Source organism: Crinia signifera, chromosome 5 (genome assembly GCF_055691185.1).
Source record: "Crinia signifera chromosome 5, ASM5569118v1, whole genome shotgun sequence".
Taxonomy (NCBI): Eukaryota; Metazoa; Chordata; class Amphibia; order Anura; family Myobatrachidae; genus Crinia; species Crinia signifera.
The window spans coordinates 297,614,393-297,632,190 of record NC_139221.1 but is presented as its reverse complement, the minus strand read 5'-3'; the positions used below and the strand labels follow the sequence as shown (position 1 = coordinate 297,632,190).

The window sequence follows — 17,798 nt, the reverse complement described above, 5'->3', positions numbered from 1 at the left end:
TGGAGGCAGCTTAGCCATGCCTCACAGATTTTACCATGCCCCCTCAGAACCAAGGCCCTGTTATTGTCTCAATGGCCCTGCACATTAGCACTGGCAGGATCAAACTCTGACAATGTGGCAGTCAGTCGACTCGTGTATCTGTGTTTCCTCAGCCTGTGTTGGATTCTGATACTAACAAAGACGCTTCAAGGTAAAAACAACAAATGAGGAATGACAGGTGAACAAATCCTTAACCATATCTTTCTTCCTAGAAAAGGAAGGATGCAGCGTTTGCAATTTAGAATAAATTCACTACTGGGTTTTTGTCTTCCCCACCCAGGACATCCTGTTGCCTAATTTAATTCTTCATTACAAAGATACTATCGTGAATTTGGAAAATCAGCCTACGCCAACTTCATTGCAACATAAAATGGCAGTAAACTGATTCATACAAAAAAATACTGGAATTGATTCCAATAAATCATTCAGCGTACCACAAGAGGAAAATGCCATATCATCAAAACTCCAGGCTCCTCTATTGAGCCAATAAGAGTGGACAACAGAATTTAGCTTATGAAAGCAAAGTTACGGTAGGACTGGGAGTTCCTGTTTGCCTTAATGCCCCATGTGACAGGATACTTCCTTATCATTTAGAGGCCACAACTTTCCCTGGATGTTGTATTCTGTCAAAAGTCTAGGATCAGTTTGGCGCTTCATCAGTTATAACTCCAGACTGCTGGGATCGAAGCCTTTACATCTGCACCATTTCTCAGACACCTGGCAGAATATATAATGAGATATTCACAATGACTGCCTCCATCATTCTCATACTTCTGTACTTTATCCGTCCATCACTTCAGCTGGGTGAGTTACCTACTACTGTACCTACTCTTATTGCCATGTTGTGTTGTACTTTTTGTTCAGTTTACAGGTATGGATGTGCACAATGGCAGCCGCTTATATAATCACTGCTAGGAACAACACAAAGCACATACATGATATTAGAGAACACAAGGTGGGCACTATTATAAATGGCTGCGGATACTGTATACACTATAACAATAATTACATATTAATTACATATACAGTAATTGTCATATGTACAATTGCTACGGCTACATATACAATTACTACACATACATACTGTATGCTACAACTGTTACATATAGAACAATTGCTATGTACACTATAATAACAGTACAACAGTATACTATATTCATACACAACAATTGCTGCATCATACTATAATAATATAAACTATGCTACATGTGTAACCATGTCTCTGTCCCTCTCTCTCTGTATATATATATTTATATATAATCTATATAAGTGTCTAGCGTCCGTTTGTCTACGAAACACCGCCATCTCTACATCTCTCTCTCACACATGCACAAACAGAGAGGCAATCACAAGGTAGCAGACTAGCTTCTGACGCTTTTAGCTTTGAGTGGGCTTTTGCTTTCTGCGCATGTGTTGGGTGCGTGCACCCACCGCAAACAGACTGTTTGTTGGGTGCACGCACCCAAGATAGCAGGCGGGGGGTGGTCCATTAGCATGTGGGTTTCACTTTTATATGCGTGCACCTTTGCCATCATTCGATGGTCGCCGACAGTCGAATGATGTGGCCGGATCGCACAAGGCTGTGAATGGATGTTACAGTGTACAGATGGATCCCGGTTTTATCTTTGGCCGGCGCTCGCCAGATCCCTTGCACTGGCGAGCACCGGCGATAGAGACTGGGCCGCGCGTGCCTCTCACGCGCACGCATGTCCCAGTATCATGGCGGCTGGGCAGCGTCTCCCTGCCCGTCTCCACTTCAGGGAGACGCTGCCCAGTTCGGGGGGGTGTCAGGGCGGTGCGGGGGAGGCGGGGAGGTGGCGTGGACCGGCGGCAGGCTCCATTTGCCAAGGGGCATGCGAGCGTCTCACGTGTGCACACCCCTGGCGGTAGCCGGTTGCCAGTGGGGCTGGCGATAGAATCGCCATCCACTGCAAAGATGGAGCCAGCTCCATCTGTAACATCCATTCACAGACCCTTCGAGCAAATCACCCTTGCGAATGGTGGGACGGCATACCACCATTCGTAAGGCGGGGCTCGGTGGACTTGCAAGACTGTGAATTTGCAGCCTTCCGACTCAACCAGAATAACCCCCTATACTGTATATATAAAAGCATAACTACTCCAGCTTTTTGAGGTGAAGTACTGCCAGTGACCATTAGAGGCCACTATCTACAAATATGCTGTAATAGCATCTACATCAATGGCTACATATACATCAGCGGCAATACAGATTGAATCTCTGGTGTCCGGAAATCAGATAGCCAAAATATTCTGAAATCCAACATTTTTAGCTTCTATTGGTTTAAAGTACACAGACTTTGTGCACAAAATTATTACATATATATTGCATATGGGGGACTCAATCTGTACATGCAACAATAATGTAGGCCTATACAACAATGGCTATTGCTGTATATCATTGTGCAATGGATATTCTGCTTTCACTGCTACATTTTTCAGACCAACTCTTAGGGGCCCATTTATCATTTAATATTTGCAGCTAAATCGTTTTTCCAGGGTTAACCGAAAATCAGTGGCGTAACTACATTTTGGGCACCCCCCCGCCGTTAAAGGGAGGGCGCCCAGCCACTCACCCGCCCCTCCGCCCGCCGCACCAACCCCCGCAGTCTTACCTAGGTTCAGTACGCGCTGGTCCCGGCTCCCTTCTTCTGCTATGAGGACCACCACAAAATGTCCGCCCCCATACAGCAGACAGTTTCAGAGAACTGTGTGCTATATGGGGGCGGCCATTTTGTGGTGGTCCTCATCAGAAGAAGGGAGCCGGGACCGGACCAGCGCATACTGAACACAGGTAAAGACTGGGGATGGGGGGGTTTGCAGGGTTGGTGCGGCGGGCGGCGGGGTGTAACGTAACTATAGCACTGCAGCCCCCGGCGCCCGCACATGCATAGCGCCCCCCCCGCGGTCGCGGGGGCTGCGGTGCTATAGTTACGCCCCTGTCGAAAATATTAAGTATCACCTGAATGTATGTAGGAGGGACAGCAGAAGAAATCTCCAATCCCTGCTGCGATCCCTCGTGTACAGCCTCCAGCTGCATCCCTGGGGCAGCGCGGTCAGTGGGGTGTCAGCGCTAACCGTGCATGCGCACACCCCCGGGACCCGGCTGAGCGGGTCGTGTGTGCAGGGTAACAAATAACACATCCACGCGATAGAATGGAATTTTACAATGTGATCCTGGGAGGTAATATTCTGCCCAGAACGCATTGTAAATGCGATCCTTAATAAATGGGCCCCTTAAAGAGAACACCATCAGGCTGTATGAAGTATTTTATATTTTGGACAAGACAGACTATGCCATTTAGATGTTGCTATGGGTAACCAATCAGATCCTGTCTACTATCTTCTAGAGGGTGCTAAATAAATAAGAAGTAAATTCTGATTGGTTGCCCATAGCGACATCACATGTGAAGTAGGATACACATCTTAGTAAATTTCCCCCAATATGTCGGTTGAGTTATCTCTTTACAAAATAATAGAGTGCAGAGTACAATGATTTCTTCTGAAGTTGGGAATGTTTATTTGCTATAGAGATCCTCTGAAGCACCAGGTCGGCATTACTTTGCACTTTGATATTTCCGCTGTATGGCTGATTAATGTCTAAAAGTGCATATTGCATCATTGAGAGTCATTATTTTTTTGCATAAGAACATTGCAATTAATTGGAAATGTATGTACTGTACGCATGCAGTGATTCCCTCCTCCGCCCCCATGTACACTACAAGTACATAGCTGGACAAGTGAACCATTGGTGTACAAGGGTGCATTCATTTCCTGCATGCAGTCCTGTATCTGGTCGCTGAATCTTTATCCTTCTGTAGAAGCAACAATCCCAATCGGTCTTTAGAAACGACAATCAGGCGTGCCATGCAAACCTATCTGTACATTTGAACCAGATACGTTGTGCTGATCCAAGGGGTCCAATGTTCTGAACTTGAACACAGTGTATGTAATTCTGACCTTCGCTATATGCAAAATCATTGATTCATGAAAGACAGATTAACCCCGTCCTTCCCAACAGATGACCCAAATCATCATGCCATTTTCCCATGATGGGGTGAGGCCTAATAATGTGACCAATGAACTAGACCAGTGGTCACCAACCCGCGGCGACCATCTGGGTAGCTCGACCACTGCTCTGCACACCCGCCCGTGGCACTATGGGGCACATTATTTATTTGTAACCTTCGGGCAAAGACCAAGTCATTTCAAATGAATTAAAAGACTTACTGTGGGGCATTGCAGTGTGTAGCATATGGTGTCAGGGGCATTGCGGTGTGTGGCATATGGTGCCAGGGGCATTACAGTGTGGCATATGGTGTCAGGGGCATTGCGGTGTGTGGCATATGGTGTCAGGGGCATTACAGTGTGGCATATGGTGTCAGGGGCATTGCACTGTGGCTTATGGTGTCAGGGGCATTGTGGTGTGTGGCATATGGTGTCAGGGGCATTGCGGTGTGTGGCATATGGTGTCAGGGGCATTGCAGTGTGTGGCATAATGTGTAAAGGGCATTATTTGGTTATTTTTTTTAATTTTAAGTAGCTCTTTGGGTGGTTTATTTTGCCGCGAGTAGCTCACGCTTTCCATATAAAATATACTTACATTTGGAGAGTAGTGATGTCACTTGTGTCATATGATTTACTGTGTCAGTGTTCTCTAATGACGTCTATAACATTTCAGTGAGGAGAACATGAAGATAGCATCAGTTCCTTGGTAAATATGCTGTGGAGGCATCGGCCCACTAATGCCCATTATTTACATGTGGAAACTATGGGCCTTATTCTGGTTCACTCGCAAAGGCAAATTCCTTCTCAAATGGACAAAACCATATGCACTGCAGGTGGGGCAGATGTAACATGTGCAGATAGAGTTAGACTTGGGTGGGGTTTTTCTTCAAAGTGAGATCTATATTGCAGTGTAGAATTAAAGCAGCGTCTGATTGGTTGCTATGGGCAATATCTCCGTTGGCCTCTATAGCTAAAAATATATATTCAAATAAAGTCAAGCAGCCTGACACCAGAGAAAGTAAAACTGTGTGATGGGTCATGGTGCGTTCACAGAGTACTCAGTCAGCATTACTGTAGGCCTTAGTTGTGCTCCATTCTTCTGCCCATGAAGAAGAGAACAGAACCAAATTCAGCTATGGCTAGCAATTACCAAGAGCAAAAAGTAGCACTGCAATAAAGCGCATAAACAATGTGATGTCCCCCTAACGCGTTTCGTTGAAGTCTGTACAATGTTTTCATTGACTTATGCGCACTTTGTTTGTCCTCACTTATATGGGTGATATTATTCATGTTATTTTAACATCTATATATTAATAAATTACACCCACCAGTCAATTTTAAGTGAATAATCCTGTTTTTTGTTTTATGTTATGCTTTTATGTATTACTACTTCTTGTTCTTGGTAACTGCTATTGTTTATTTGGGAATTGACTAATCTTTTAACCCTTTAAGTGCCAACATGATGTGCAAAATATCCGCTAAAAATGCCAGCGTCGCTCACATTTGTTATATAAATTCAAATAAATAGTTTTGTGTAAAAATGTTTTATTATACTTCCTATATAAGCTCATTATGATGAATGAAAATGTTTACTTGGCGATTTTCACACCTATTTTGACAAATTCACTTGGCACTTAAAAGGGTTAAGGAGCCGCTTGATTAAAACCACCCAGATAAGTGCCTCGTTTTTTACCATTGCTAAAACACAACTTCTCCATCAGCTATGATTAGGCCTATAAGAAGGGCAAGAACCCAGAGCTGTCCCTAACTAATTTGATGCCCTAGGGTTTTCCTGGTGCCCCTTAGAACGCATGCCTCCAGACATTCCGAATGGTGCCCCTGTGAGAACCACACAGTCATTGATCCCTAAATCACAGACGTGCACATGGGGGGAATGGTGTGTGCGATATGTGTGTTTGATAACACCTTTTATGCAGCCTCAAACTCTACCAAAAAACATCTTTCTCCTGTATCTCAGCCAGCTCCCAGGGAAAAGGCAGAAGCCCTTATTCAGATCTGATCACAGTACAAATTTGTTTGGAAAGTGGGCAAAACCATGTGCACTGCAGGTGGGGCAGATGTAAAATGTACAGAGAGAGTTAGATTTGGGGGAGTTATTTTGTTTCTGTGCAGGGTAAATACTGGCTGCATTATTTTTACACTGCAATTTAGATTTCAGTTTCAACACACCCCACCCAAATGTAACTCTCTCTGCACACGTTACATCTGCCCAACCTGCAGTGCACATGGTTTTGCCCATTTTCCAAACAAATTTGTACTGCAATAAGATCTGAATAAGGGCCAGAGGGTGAGATTTAATAGGATGAGAGATTCAGAAAGTGAGAGATTTGGTAAGAAATCTCCAGGTTTTTTTTTAAAGCGGCAATCATTTACACTGCAAAACCAGTTTGATTTTGCAGTGTAAATGATTGCCGCTTTAAAAAAAACCTGGAGATTTCTCACAAAATCTCTTACTTTCTGAATCTCTCATCCTATTAAATCTCACCCTGACTCTTTTTGAATTCAAGATGGTTTATGTGAATTTTCTCTTTATGCATGGTGCAGTTTCACATAAGCCATCTTTAGATAGGGTTGGTATGTGTATCTGGAGGCAGGGTTTATGTCCAGTGTGGAGAGGCACAGGCCCCTGTTCTCTATTAAAGTTAATTGAAACTAGTCTTTCTTTGTCAGACCATTTTGTTTTTGCTTGACAATAAATTCTGCAGGCCATGAAAAGCAAATAGATTCACAGGGTGATATTAACAATGACACTATGGGGGAAATTTACTAAAGGAAATTTGTAAAAATATAGGTGTATTTGTATCCAGAAATACACTTATTTTTGACATTTACTATCCCGAAAATGCGGCAATTCGTAGTCGTATTGATGTGCTATCAATACGACTACGAATTGTCGTATTTTCGGGATAGTAAATGTCAAAAATAAGTGTATTTCTGGATACAAATACACCTATTTTTTACAAATTTCCTTTAGTAAATTTTCCCCTATACTTAGACATCATCTTTATTTTTTTTTTTTTTTCCATTCACACATCCATTGTTATACTTTCATTTAAAAGTAGCTTCCAGTGGGGACTGTTCTTCCCAGAAGCCCTTGCAGCAGAGGTAATGAACTGCAGTTCTATTACATGAACTATTGCTTTGTTTTTGCATTATAATATTCTGGAAGCATCCAATCGGTTTACAGTTGGCATTTTATTTGCCACAGCTTATTAAATGTGAGCAGATATCTTATTGGTTATAGATAATTTGGGCAAATTGTTTATGTTATTAAATAAGCTCCTATAATGGATCCTATTCAAGTTCAATTCCAATAGCAGTTTATTAATAAACAATTTACTTTTTTTCCCAGACGCAGACACCTTTTTAATCTACAACGAAGATCATAAGAAGTGTTTAGAAGCCCAGAATTCACTTATTGCGGTCGCTACCTGTAAAGCGAACAGCAACGCCCAAAAATTCCGGTGGATTTCCATAAACCAGCTTATAAATGTCGGCTCTTCCCTATGTCTGGCCGCAGCGTCAAAGAAAGACATGGCGTTGGTGACCTTATACCAGTGTGATGGTACCAGTGACCTCCAGAAATGGGATTGTAAGAATGATACATTGTTTGGAATCCAGAACGAAGATCTTCACTTGAACTATGGTAACACAAAAGAAAAAGTTATTCTTTATAAAGGGTCAGGAGCTTGGAGCCGCTGGAAAATCTTTGGAACGCCAGATGACCTATGTGTTAAGGCCTATGAAGGTAAGGAGTATACATCTTATATATGGTATATGTGTAACATAAAAAATGTGCATATAACCTTTAATGAACAGTAAGAAAATGTAAACCAGACACATATCGCTGCAGTGGTGCCGAGAGAGGGAGGGAAGGGATACAAATTACCTGGACCCAGCTCTGATGGAAGGGCCCAGTGGGGCCCCCATTACCTGGCAGCAACAGCTGACGGAGCTCTTCTTAACCCGGAACAGGAGCTGTGTGCTGGGTTGCAGCATGGCCAGGGAGGCGCTTAAAGTACAATTTTTTTCTGTATTTTATTCTAAGGGTGCATGACCACACCTCCCACGATTAGGCCACAACCCTTAAAAAGTACCTGGGCCCGGCCAGGCTCTCTCATGCCTTTCATGACTGTTCTCAGGTGCCGACATAGAGCTCTGCTTTTCCGGCCATTGTGGAACGTGATCCCAATTTTATTTCTGCAATAAATGATGTATCAACGTCCATGTCTAAATTCTTTAGATTCTTTGCATGCACCTCCCAGCATAACACCTACATCATTTTGGCACTTTTGTAACCTGTATGTTAAAAAATGGACTCTTTGACTGATTCATATTGTGTGTTGTGATTAGTGCTCTTAAACTTCTTCTTGAGCTGTTCTTGTGTGTCCATATATAGGCAATAAGTAGGTTACCAAACAGTAAGTCAAACCCCTTTCAGACATAGCAGCAAATTACCGGGTGAAGTAGTTATACCCGGTAATTTGTGTAGTGTGCAAGGGTCATCCCGGGTCTGAAATCCCAGGTCACTGACCCTGCTTTTTACCAGAATCGTCTACGCGGGATTTATGACCCGGGTAGACCGTTTCACACTACACAAATTACCCGTGTTTTCAGCATATGATGGGCTTGAACACAGTAATTTGCTGCTATGTGTGAAAGGGGGTCAGACTGTCCCTGGCAAAATGATCCGGAACTCAAAATGCTGGGTAATTGCCGGGTAGCATGTCTGAAAGGGGTATAAGTAAGTATTATTTATATAGCCCACTTTCTCCAACAGGACTCACATGAACTATTTCTATTATCCAATGATAGAATGCATGTTTTAGTTGCAGAGCAACTGGAAAAGTTTGTTTGATCTTTTTTTAAAAGAATAATTGCAGAATGTACTGTAATGGTGACTTACTTTCTGAAGTACATTAACACTTGGCGCCCATCCACTAGTCCGATTTTGCCTGTTTTCTTGGGATTCGGACTGATCTGAGAGTCCAATCTGAAGAAAATAGGCCAAATCGGAGCTCCCTCTGATCCGATGCACGTCCCCACTTCATATGTGTCTCATAGATAGATCCTTGGTGCTGCACCAAGGATCAATCTGATCTGAAGCCACCAGGGGCGCATCTGATAGGTCTTGTGTGCTTCAGATGTATCGCATCTGAAGCACACAAGACTTGAGGGGATTACTCTTTTATAGGGCCTGGTTATGTTCAGGCCCTATACGATTAACCCTTTACTGACATTTTTAACAGTGGACCCTACTTCATATATCCCCTTATTAAGTTGGCCATGCACTGCTGTAATGTCTCGCTGCAGTGTATGCCCATCCGATCCCCCCTTGAGCCGTCCGGGACCTTACTGAGATGCATTGCATGTGGTTCTTTCACATGTGATTTATCACATGCAACCCTGTTCCCCACTGGTGGGAGGGGGTCCGAGTTGGAGGTCGGACGAGCAAACAGATCCAATCTCTATCTCCGGTCCCATTTACACGGGACCATGCATCAGACCCAATGGGATGTCAGACCCAATGGGATGTCAAACACATCTGATTTGGCCCGATTCGTCGAAATCGGGTGAAATCGGCCCAGTGTATGGGGACCTTTAGCCCAGCCTATTAAATTCAAATATTGAATCAGATACATCTGATGTAGCATGTTTGCATCAGATCAATCTGATGTAATCTGTCTGCTTCAGATAGATCCGATCAGATTTATCTGAAGTGAATAGAGTGAAAATTTAGCCCAGGGTCAGATCAGATTCCTGGGAGAGTTCAAGAGACATCGGAAGAGATTTGTAGTTTCAGATACGTCTGTGTAGTATAAAGGCCCCCATACACTATGCGATTTTGGGCTGATTTCACATGATTTCGGCACTTTGGCTGATAAATTGGGTGAAATCGTCCCAAAATCGCATATGTGTGACATTTCATCCGATCCGATGCGCTGTTCCGTGCGCATTGGACAGGATCAGGAGGTCAGACGTATAGCATGTACGACGACGTCCGACCTCCGGTAGCGGGCTGGTAGCGGCGGCTATTAGAATGCAAAGGACTGGCCTGTGGGTGCAGCGGCGATGCGGTGAGGAGCAGGCAGTGGGGCGGGCAGTGGTGGTGATCAGTGCAGCGGGCGGGCAGCTGCGGCTATTAGAATTTTAAAATAATGTGTCAAATGACAATCTGGCTTCTGATTGAATGAGATAGAGCACTCTCAGCCAATCAGCGGACTCCCTCTAGGCGGCCGCTGATTGGCTGAGAGTGCTCTATCTCAGTCAATCAGAAGCCGGACAGTCATTTGACACATTATTTAAAAATTGTAAAAGCCGCTGCTGCCCTCCCGCTGCACTGATCACCGCCGCTGCCCGCCACCCACCCAACTGCTCCTCACCGGCACCACTGCTGCCCGCCGCCCACCCCACTGCTCCTCCCAGCCACTGCTGTCCGCCCCACTGCTCCTCACCAGCACTGCTGCTGCACACGCCGCCCAACATACTGCTCCTTACCGCCCTTCAGCTCCTCGTTTTTTTTTACATATGATAAATTACATAAAAGGGCACATCAAGTGTCAAATTGTATGTGAGCCCAGGAGAATTGGGTCTGACCTGTTCTTAGGACAAGTCAGCCTAATGTATGGGGGCCTTAAGCAGCTGTGTTCTCACGGTTCATATTTTCCAATGGTGAAGTGATTTGTGTTTGATTATTGAGTTAGCAGGCAGCCAAACACAGCCGAACATGAAGAATCACACGGATCAGTCAGTTCTGTGCGGTGCGTTTGTATGGTAAAGCAGCAGTCCTCAAGGCCCACCAAAAGTCCAGGTTTTATGGCTATCCCTGCTTTTCACTGATGGAATAATAAGGCTGACTGAGGAACAAATTCAGTCACCTCTCCCTAAAGTCTGTAAAACCTGAATTGTTGTGCCTTAGGCATAACCAACCCGGGCTCTTTCAGCCAGTGCTGGTTCTAAAAATTCAGGGGAAAAAAAGGTGTCAGGGTTCCCTGTATTTAAAGAACCAGCACTGGGCTCTTGGGGCATGGATAGATGCTGTGTCTATTCACGGGTGTCAGGAGGACTCACAACTAACGCTTGCCCACCATTTGCAAGTAAATTTACTCACAGGGACTGCAAATGAATGTTACAAAGTAAAATCCATTTGCAGCCTTGTGCGATCCACCAACATCATTCGATGGTCGGTGACCATCGAATGATGGTGAAGGCGCACGCATATAAAAGTGACTCTGAAGTCACTTATATATACGTGGATGCTCTGGGGCAAGTGGGCGGGCAGCTGACATTTGGTAATGTCAGCTGCCCACCCCCCGCACCTGCGTCATAGTACCATTAGCATGACAATGCCCAATGGGCTGTGCGTTCCCATATGCTAATGAACCACCCCGCCGCCCTCCGCCTGCAAGGATGGGTGCATGCACTCAGCAGACCGAGGTATTTGCAGTCAGCATGCTGAAAGTCGTAATGTTTCTTTAGAACTGCAGACGCATTGAGGTATTTAGTAATCGCAAACGCAGACAGGTGGTGGTATGCACCTCCTCCTGCATTGAATTGATAGCTTATACGATTATCACTGAATTAGCCCCAAGCCCACAGTATTAGTCAGTGGTGTGCGGTGGGGTGAGGCAGTTGAGGCACAGCCTTTCCTGTCATACTAGCATATATGCCAGCGTTTTTAATTTATAAAGTACGTCAAAAATACAAAGAATATATAAAAAAAAATCTTATTTTTATTATTCTAATCATTTTTATAGTCAAAACTCAGGAGTAAAAAGTCTATGGCAGGTGAGGCAGGGCCTCACCTGGATACCTTTTCTGCACATCTCTTATCAAAACTCAGCGAATCTCCAGCAGTGTATACCGCTGCACATGTGTATAATGCTGGCATATTGTGTGCATATCTGGCTCTGGTATTTGCCAGGTACTCTTGAGCCATTTACCTCACCGCACGTCCCTGGTATTAGTGCACATAGAGGTTGATTCTAGTCTCCTCGGAATGGGGTGAACTCGGCCCTTTTCCGATGGTTGGGGGACTTTGCATGGTCTTTTATGTGCATGTGCAGGTCCCCTTTTCAGTGACTTGCATAGTCGCTGAGCCATTCACAGGGAGCGGGCCGGGGGTGGATGGCGGAGGGGTCGGGTGTCCCAATGAAAACGCTGTTTGTTCCCATGGAAATGTGGGCAGGACAAAGTGTATTGGGGGCAGGCCGGCTGACGCAATTTACTTCAGCCGCCCGCTCTGTCTTCATCCCGGCAGCTGCAAATAAAAGTCAGTCTCCACTATTATTTGTGAAGGCTGGTTAAATCATTTCATGGTTGGGGACCATTGAATAATTTCTCTTGCAGCGACAGCATGCGAGTGGATGTTCCTAGGGTTTCTGAGGGCACGCTCACGAACTGCCAGGAGTGCACCCTGGTCCCGCCCCAAGCCTGTCACTCTGACTTCGAGCTTTTCAGCAAAGGAAAAAATGGCCGAAGTGCATGTGCATTGCAGAATATGTGCATGTGCAAATTACCCATCATCGGTTTTGGGAGACGCTCACTTTTCCAGGGAGGAAAATTCATGGAAATGCTTGTCACAAAAAACAGTTCAACACTTTTTTTTTGTATTTTGTCATTTTTTATGTTTAACTACATGTGATCCCAATTAGTGTTCCGCATCCCTTTGCATGTCTCTCTGCGCTCTCCATGTTTCGGGCAGGTTACTGTTGCAAATCGTGGTCCATAGACCATATGGATGGTAAAGTTCAATATGAAAAAGTAGAATTTTGTTTTTCAAAAAATATAAAAAATGTGTCAGCCATATGTACTCTGTCAGCCATTGCCATGGGGAACATTTGAGCCTGTGGACCTTTCGTACCTGTAGATCTTTTACATATAGACTTTTTGACAATGCAGACTATAGAACAATGGGGATTATTCTGGTTCACACCTTCTTAAATGGACAAAACCATGTGCACTGCAGGGGGGCAGATGTAAAATGTGCAGAGAGAATTAGATTTGGGTGAGTTATTTTGTTTCTGTGCAGGGTAAATACTGAAGAAAAACCCCACCCAGATCTAATTCTCTCTGCACAAGTAACATCTACCCCACCTGCAGTGCACATGGTTTTGTCCATTTGAGAAGGAAGTTGCCAGAAGGAGTGAACCAGACTAACCCCCAATGTGTGACGACCATAAAGGGTCATCTTATTGACTGATGACATTTGTATCGAACGATTTTTTTTATAAATATGTTTTAGAAATCAATTTTCTTCCATTGAAGGGCAAGTATAGCTTGGTTACCCTTATCATTGGTGGGTCATATAACTTTGTAGCACCCTACCTCCAGGTATCTCCTACACAAGCATTCATTGACATTATCTGGTGTATACTGTAAATGTTGCCTGCTACTCGTATCAACAAAGCAAAGTTGAGTCTTTAAGAGGGTTTATTTTGAGGGCAAATCTGGTGTACACTCAGCATGTCTTTGTTTTCCAATCTACGCAAACATTATGGTGTAAATGGAGTGTTCAGATTCAGACTTTATATTCCAGATACAGTTACTTTCTGTTTTTGACCAGTTCTATGGTGGAAATTGCAAAGATGGGAGTTCTATATCAGATGGGATGTTGCTATGGGCAAGCAATCAGATACTATTTATGGTACTTGTGTATTATCACAGCGCCCACGATTTCCATCGTAGGGCATTGTACGACCAAAAATCGGTCGTATTGCATCGCATACGATCATATCGCATGCGAAACGATGCGACGCGATTAGACCCGATTTTAAATTGTACAGCCACCCTGATGGATGATTCCTATGTTAAATGCACCCCCAGACCCGATTTTTAATTGTACACCCACCCTGATGGGTGATTACTATGTTAAATGCACCCCCAATTGTTAACTCCACCTCACTATCGGCGGTAGCCGTTCTCCGACCTTTTCATACCCCCACTATCCACGTCGGCGTGGAGTTGATTTTATATAGCGTGGCGAGCGTAGCGATCCACCAAGCCCGAAGCGTGGTGATTACTTCACATGTAGATTGCTTCACATGATTACTTCACATGTAATCCGCTTCCCCTCGCCACACTTCGGGCTTGGTGACTCGCTTCGGGTTTGCTTTGATAGTGGGGTGGCGTTAACAATTTGGGGGGCATTTTACATAGTAATCACCCATCAGGGTGGGTGTAGAATTAAAAATCGGGTCTGGGGGTGCATTTAACATAGGAATCAGCCATCAGGGTGGGTGTAGAATTAAAAATCGGGTCTGGGGGTGCATTTAACATAGGAATCAGCCATCAGGGTGGCTGTACAATGGCAAATCGGGTATGATCGCGTTGCATCGCATCGCATGCCATTATAATGGCATGCGATGCAACGCAATATAAAAATTGTATAGTCGGCTCTTAAAACACTGAAATCGGAGCCCATCGGGTCCCATCGTATACCTTAATTGGTGGTATACGATGCGACCCGATGGGCGCCGTGATAATACACAAGTACCCTATTTATTATCTTCTAGAAGGTGCTAAATAAATAGCTTGCGAGCAGGGCCCTCATACTTTTGACCGTCTGTAAACACCCAGTTTGTTGTATCACTGTCTCCTATTGTAAAGCGCAACAGAATATGCTGCGCTATATAAGAAACTGTTAATAAATAAGAAGTCAATTCTGACTGGTTGCCTATAGCAACATTCCCTGTGAAATAGAACTCCCATCTTAATAAATTTCCCCTTATGTGTTTAATGATTAAAAATGCCCAGCTCCTGAAATAATAAGAATAAAATGTAATATTCTATTCTACAGAATTTTACACTCTAAAGGGAAATGCTAATGGTCAGCCCTGCGTGTTCCCCTTCAAGTTTGATTCTAAATGGTATGCGGACTGCACGGCTGCTGGGAGGTCTGATGGAAGGCTTTGGTGCTCTACTACTGCAGACTATGACAAAGACAAGTTATATGGATTCTGTCCTTCTAAAGGTGAGTGTAAGCTTTATCCACAGATTCATACCAAGTGGGGAACTTCAGGGCCATCTGAAAATTAGACCGGTCAGCCTTACATCCATTGTGCGGAAAATATTAGAAGGTATAATAAGAGATAGTATCCAAAATTTCTTAGAACAGGAGAAAGTAATAAGTAAGGCTGAGCATGGGTTTGTCAAAAATAGATCATATCAGACTAATTTAATTAGCTTCTGAAAGTCAGTAGGGGGCTGAACTTACGGAAATATGTTGATGTAATACTTCTTAATTTCGCTAAAGCTTTTGACATGGTGCCTCATAAAAGGTTATTAATAAAACTAGGTAATTTAGGGTTAGGAGATAAACTTTGCATTTGGATTAAAAACTGGTTGCACAATCGGGGACAGAGAGTGGTGGTAAATGGCATACATTCCAATATTGGGACCCACCTTATTTAATATATTGATTAATGATATGGAAAGTGACATAGTGAGTAAAATTGCAATATTTGCAGATGACACGAAATTGAATAAGGAAATTAACTCAGGAGAGAATGTGGATAAACTACAAAATGACTTAATTAAACTGGAAAGGTGAGCGGAAAGGTGGAAAATGTAGTTTAACGTTGATAAATGTAAAGTAATTCATTATGGGAACAAAAATGAACAAGCTACTTATAGGCTAAATTGAGTTATTATAGGTAATTCTGCTGTAGATAAGGACTTGGGGGTAATCATAGATAAAAAATTGGGTAATAGTGCTCACTGCTCAAGTGCAGCAGGAAAAGCAAACAGAACACTGGCATGCATTGAATTTGAAAGGGGAATGGATTCAAGGGATGCCAGTGTGATAGTGCCTCTTCACAAGGCACTGGAGAGACTACACTTGGAATACTGTGTTCAGTTCTTGGCACCGCACCTTAAAAAGGACATAAATTAATTGGTACAGAGAAGGGCGACTAAACTAGTAAAAGGTCTCGAATCACTAGAATAAAAATATGTTTTCACTGGAGAACGGAAGTTGAGAGGTGATAGGATTAGTATGTTTAGTATGTTTAAATACAGGATTGGGAATAATATGGAACTGGGAGATGATTTGTTCACTATCAGGCCTTTATTCTGTACTGAATTAAGAAGAGGATTCCTTACCATTAGAGCAGTAAGATTCTGGAACTCCTTACCGGTGGGAGTGTTTACAGCTGGATGCATTTTTGGCCACTAAGGGAATCCTATAGATTGACTCAAGTCAATAGCCACAAGTCAAATAGGTTGAACTTGATGGACAAACGTCTTTTTTCAACCTTAATTACTATGTTACTATGTTACTTGTGGCAGATCCAAGAAAAGAAGATCGGAAGGCTGCGTTATTTTTCTATTTCAGGCACAATGGAAAAACACACTTTCACAAAGGAATTATTTTTGTAATGATCAATTATGTATCATCAGGTTTATTAAATAAACTTAGTACAAACGTTTTTAGGTGGCCAACTACACACAAAATACAGTTTAAATGATATACACAACAAAAATGTTTTTCATGCAAGGTACTGTAATGTATTCTACTTTAAAATAATAAATGTGCACCTTGGATAATAAATTTCCTTAAAGTTATTGGCATTCAGATAAAATAAAGTCTTTGCTGACTGAATCACAGACTCCTTTTGCAGCTGATATATTGGCTGTATCGCTGTTTTGAGAAGTATGATTTAAATGAATGTGTGTGGACGCATGGTGGCCGCATCTCTCACCTGCGCCTCCGTGCGCTGATACTCCGGCCGATGGTGTATGTTTGAGTGTCCCTCTGGTACAGGTACACAGGGGGTGGGGGGGGGAGCGTACCTGGAGATGTTGGTGTCTGGTCCCTGCTCTTACCCTCCCGGCCCACGCCGCTGTAGATGGTAAGCGGCAGCGCCTCTCTCACTGATGCTGGGCTGCCCGTACGTGCTTTGGAGTTCTCAAAAGCCGCTGGATATGTCTTGCAATGGAGGCGGTTCGGTGGTCAGTCACAGGTGTAATTGCCCCTTCTTTCTGTTGTATCAGGCGAGGCAGATTAATGTTCCGCAAGGGGATCCATGGTGTCACATGCTGGGGCTATCTCTGTAACGCGTTTCGCCCCAAACAGGGGGGCTTTTTCAAAGGTCAGCTGTTGTGTACACACACAAGCTGCAGCTGAAATTTATAAACAGTATACCCCCAGTAGTGCCAGTTACAGATGCCACCAGCAGTGCCAGTTACAGATGTCCCAGTAGTATCAATTACATATCATGTCCCCAGTAGTGCCAGTTACAGATGTCCCCAGTAGTGCCAGTTACAAATGTCCCCAGTAGTGCCAGTTACAGAGACCCCCAGTAGTGCCAGTTACAGATTCCCCCAGCAGTGCCAGTTACAGATTCCCCCAGCATTGCCAGTTAAAGATGTCCCAGTAGTACCAATTACATATCATGTCCCCAGTAGTGCCAGTTACAGATATCCCCAGCCGTACCAGTTACAGATGTTCCCAGTAGTACCAGTTACAGATGTCCCCAGTGGTGCCAGTTACAAATCTCCTCAGTAGTGCCAGTTACAGATGTCCCTGGTAGTGCCAATCACAGATGTCCCAGTAGTGCCAGTTACATATCACATCCCCAGCAGTGCCAGTTACAGATGTCCCAATTACATATCATGTCCCCAGTAGTGCCAGTTACAGATATTCCCAGTAGTGCCAGTTACAAATGTCCACAGTAGTGCCAGTTGCAGATGCCCCCAGTAGTGCCAGTTAC

General features: G+C 43.8%; 1 protein-coding gene across 1 annotated transcript in view; it reads left to right on the top strand.

The window, feature by feature from the left end:
* The first annotated feature begins 654 nt into the window (after positions 1–654).
* The window catches only part of LOC146081230 (macrophage mannose receptor 1-like), a 146,663-nt gene continuing 129,519 nt past the window's right edge, over positions 655–17,798 (top strand). Inside the window, exons 1-3 of the mRNA XM_083189335.1 lie at positions 655–843; positions 7,439–7,834; positions 14,885–15,058. Coding sequence (XP_083045461.1) covers positions 786–843; positions 7,439–7,834; positions 14,885–15,058 — 628 coding nt within the window. The 5' untranslated portion in view covers positions 655–785. The remainder of the gene's footprint in view (positions 844–7,438; positions 7,835–14,884; positions 15,059–17,798) is intronic.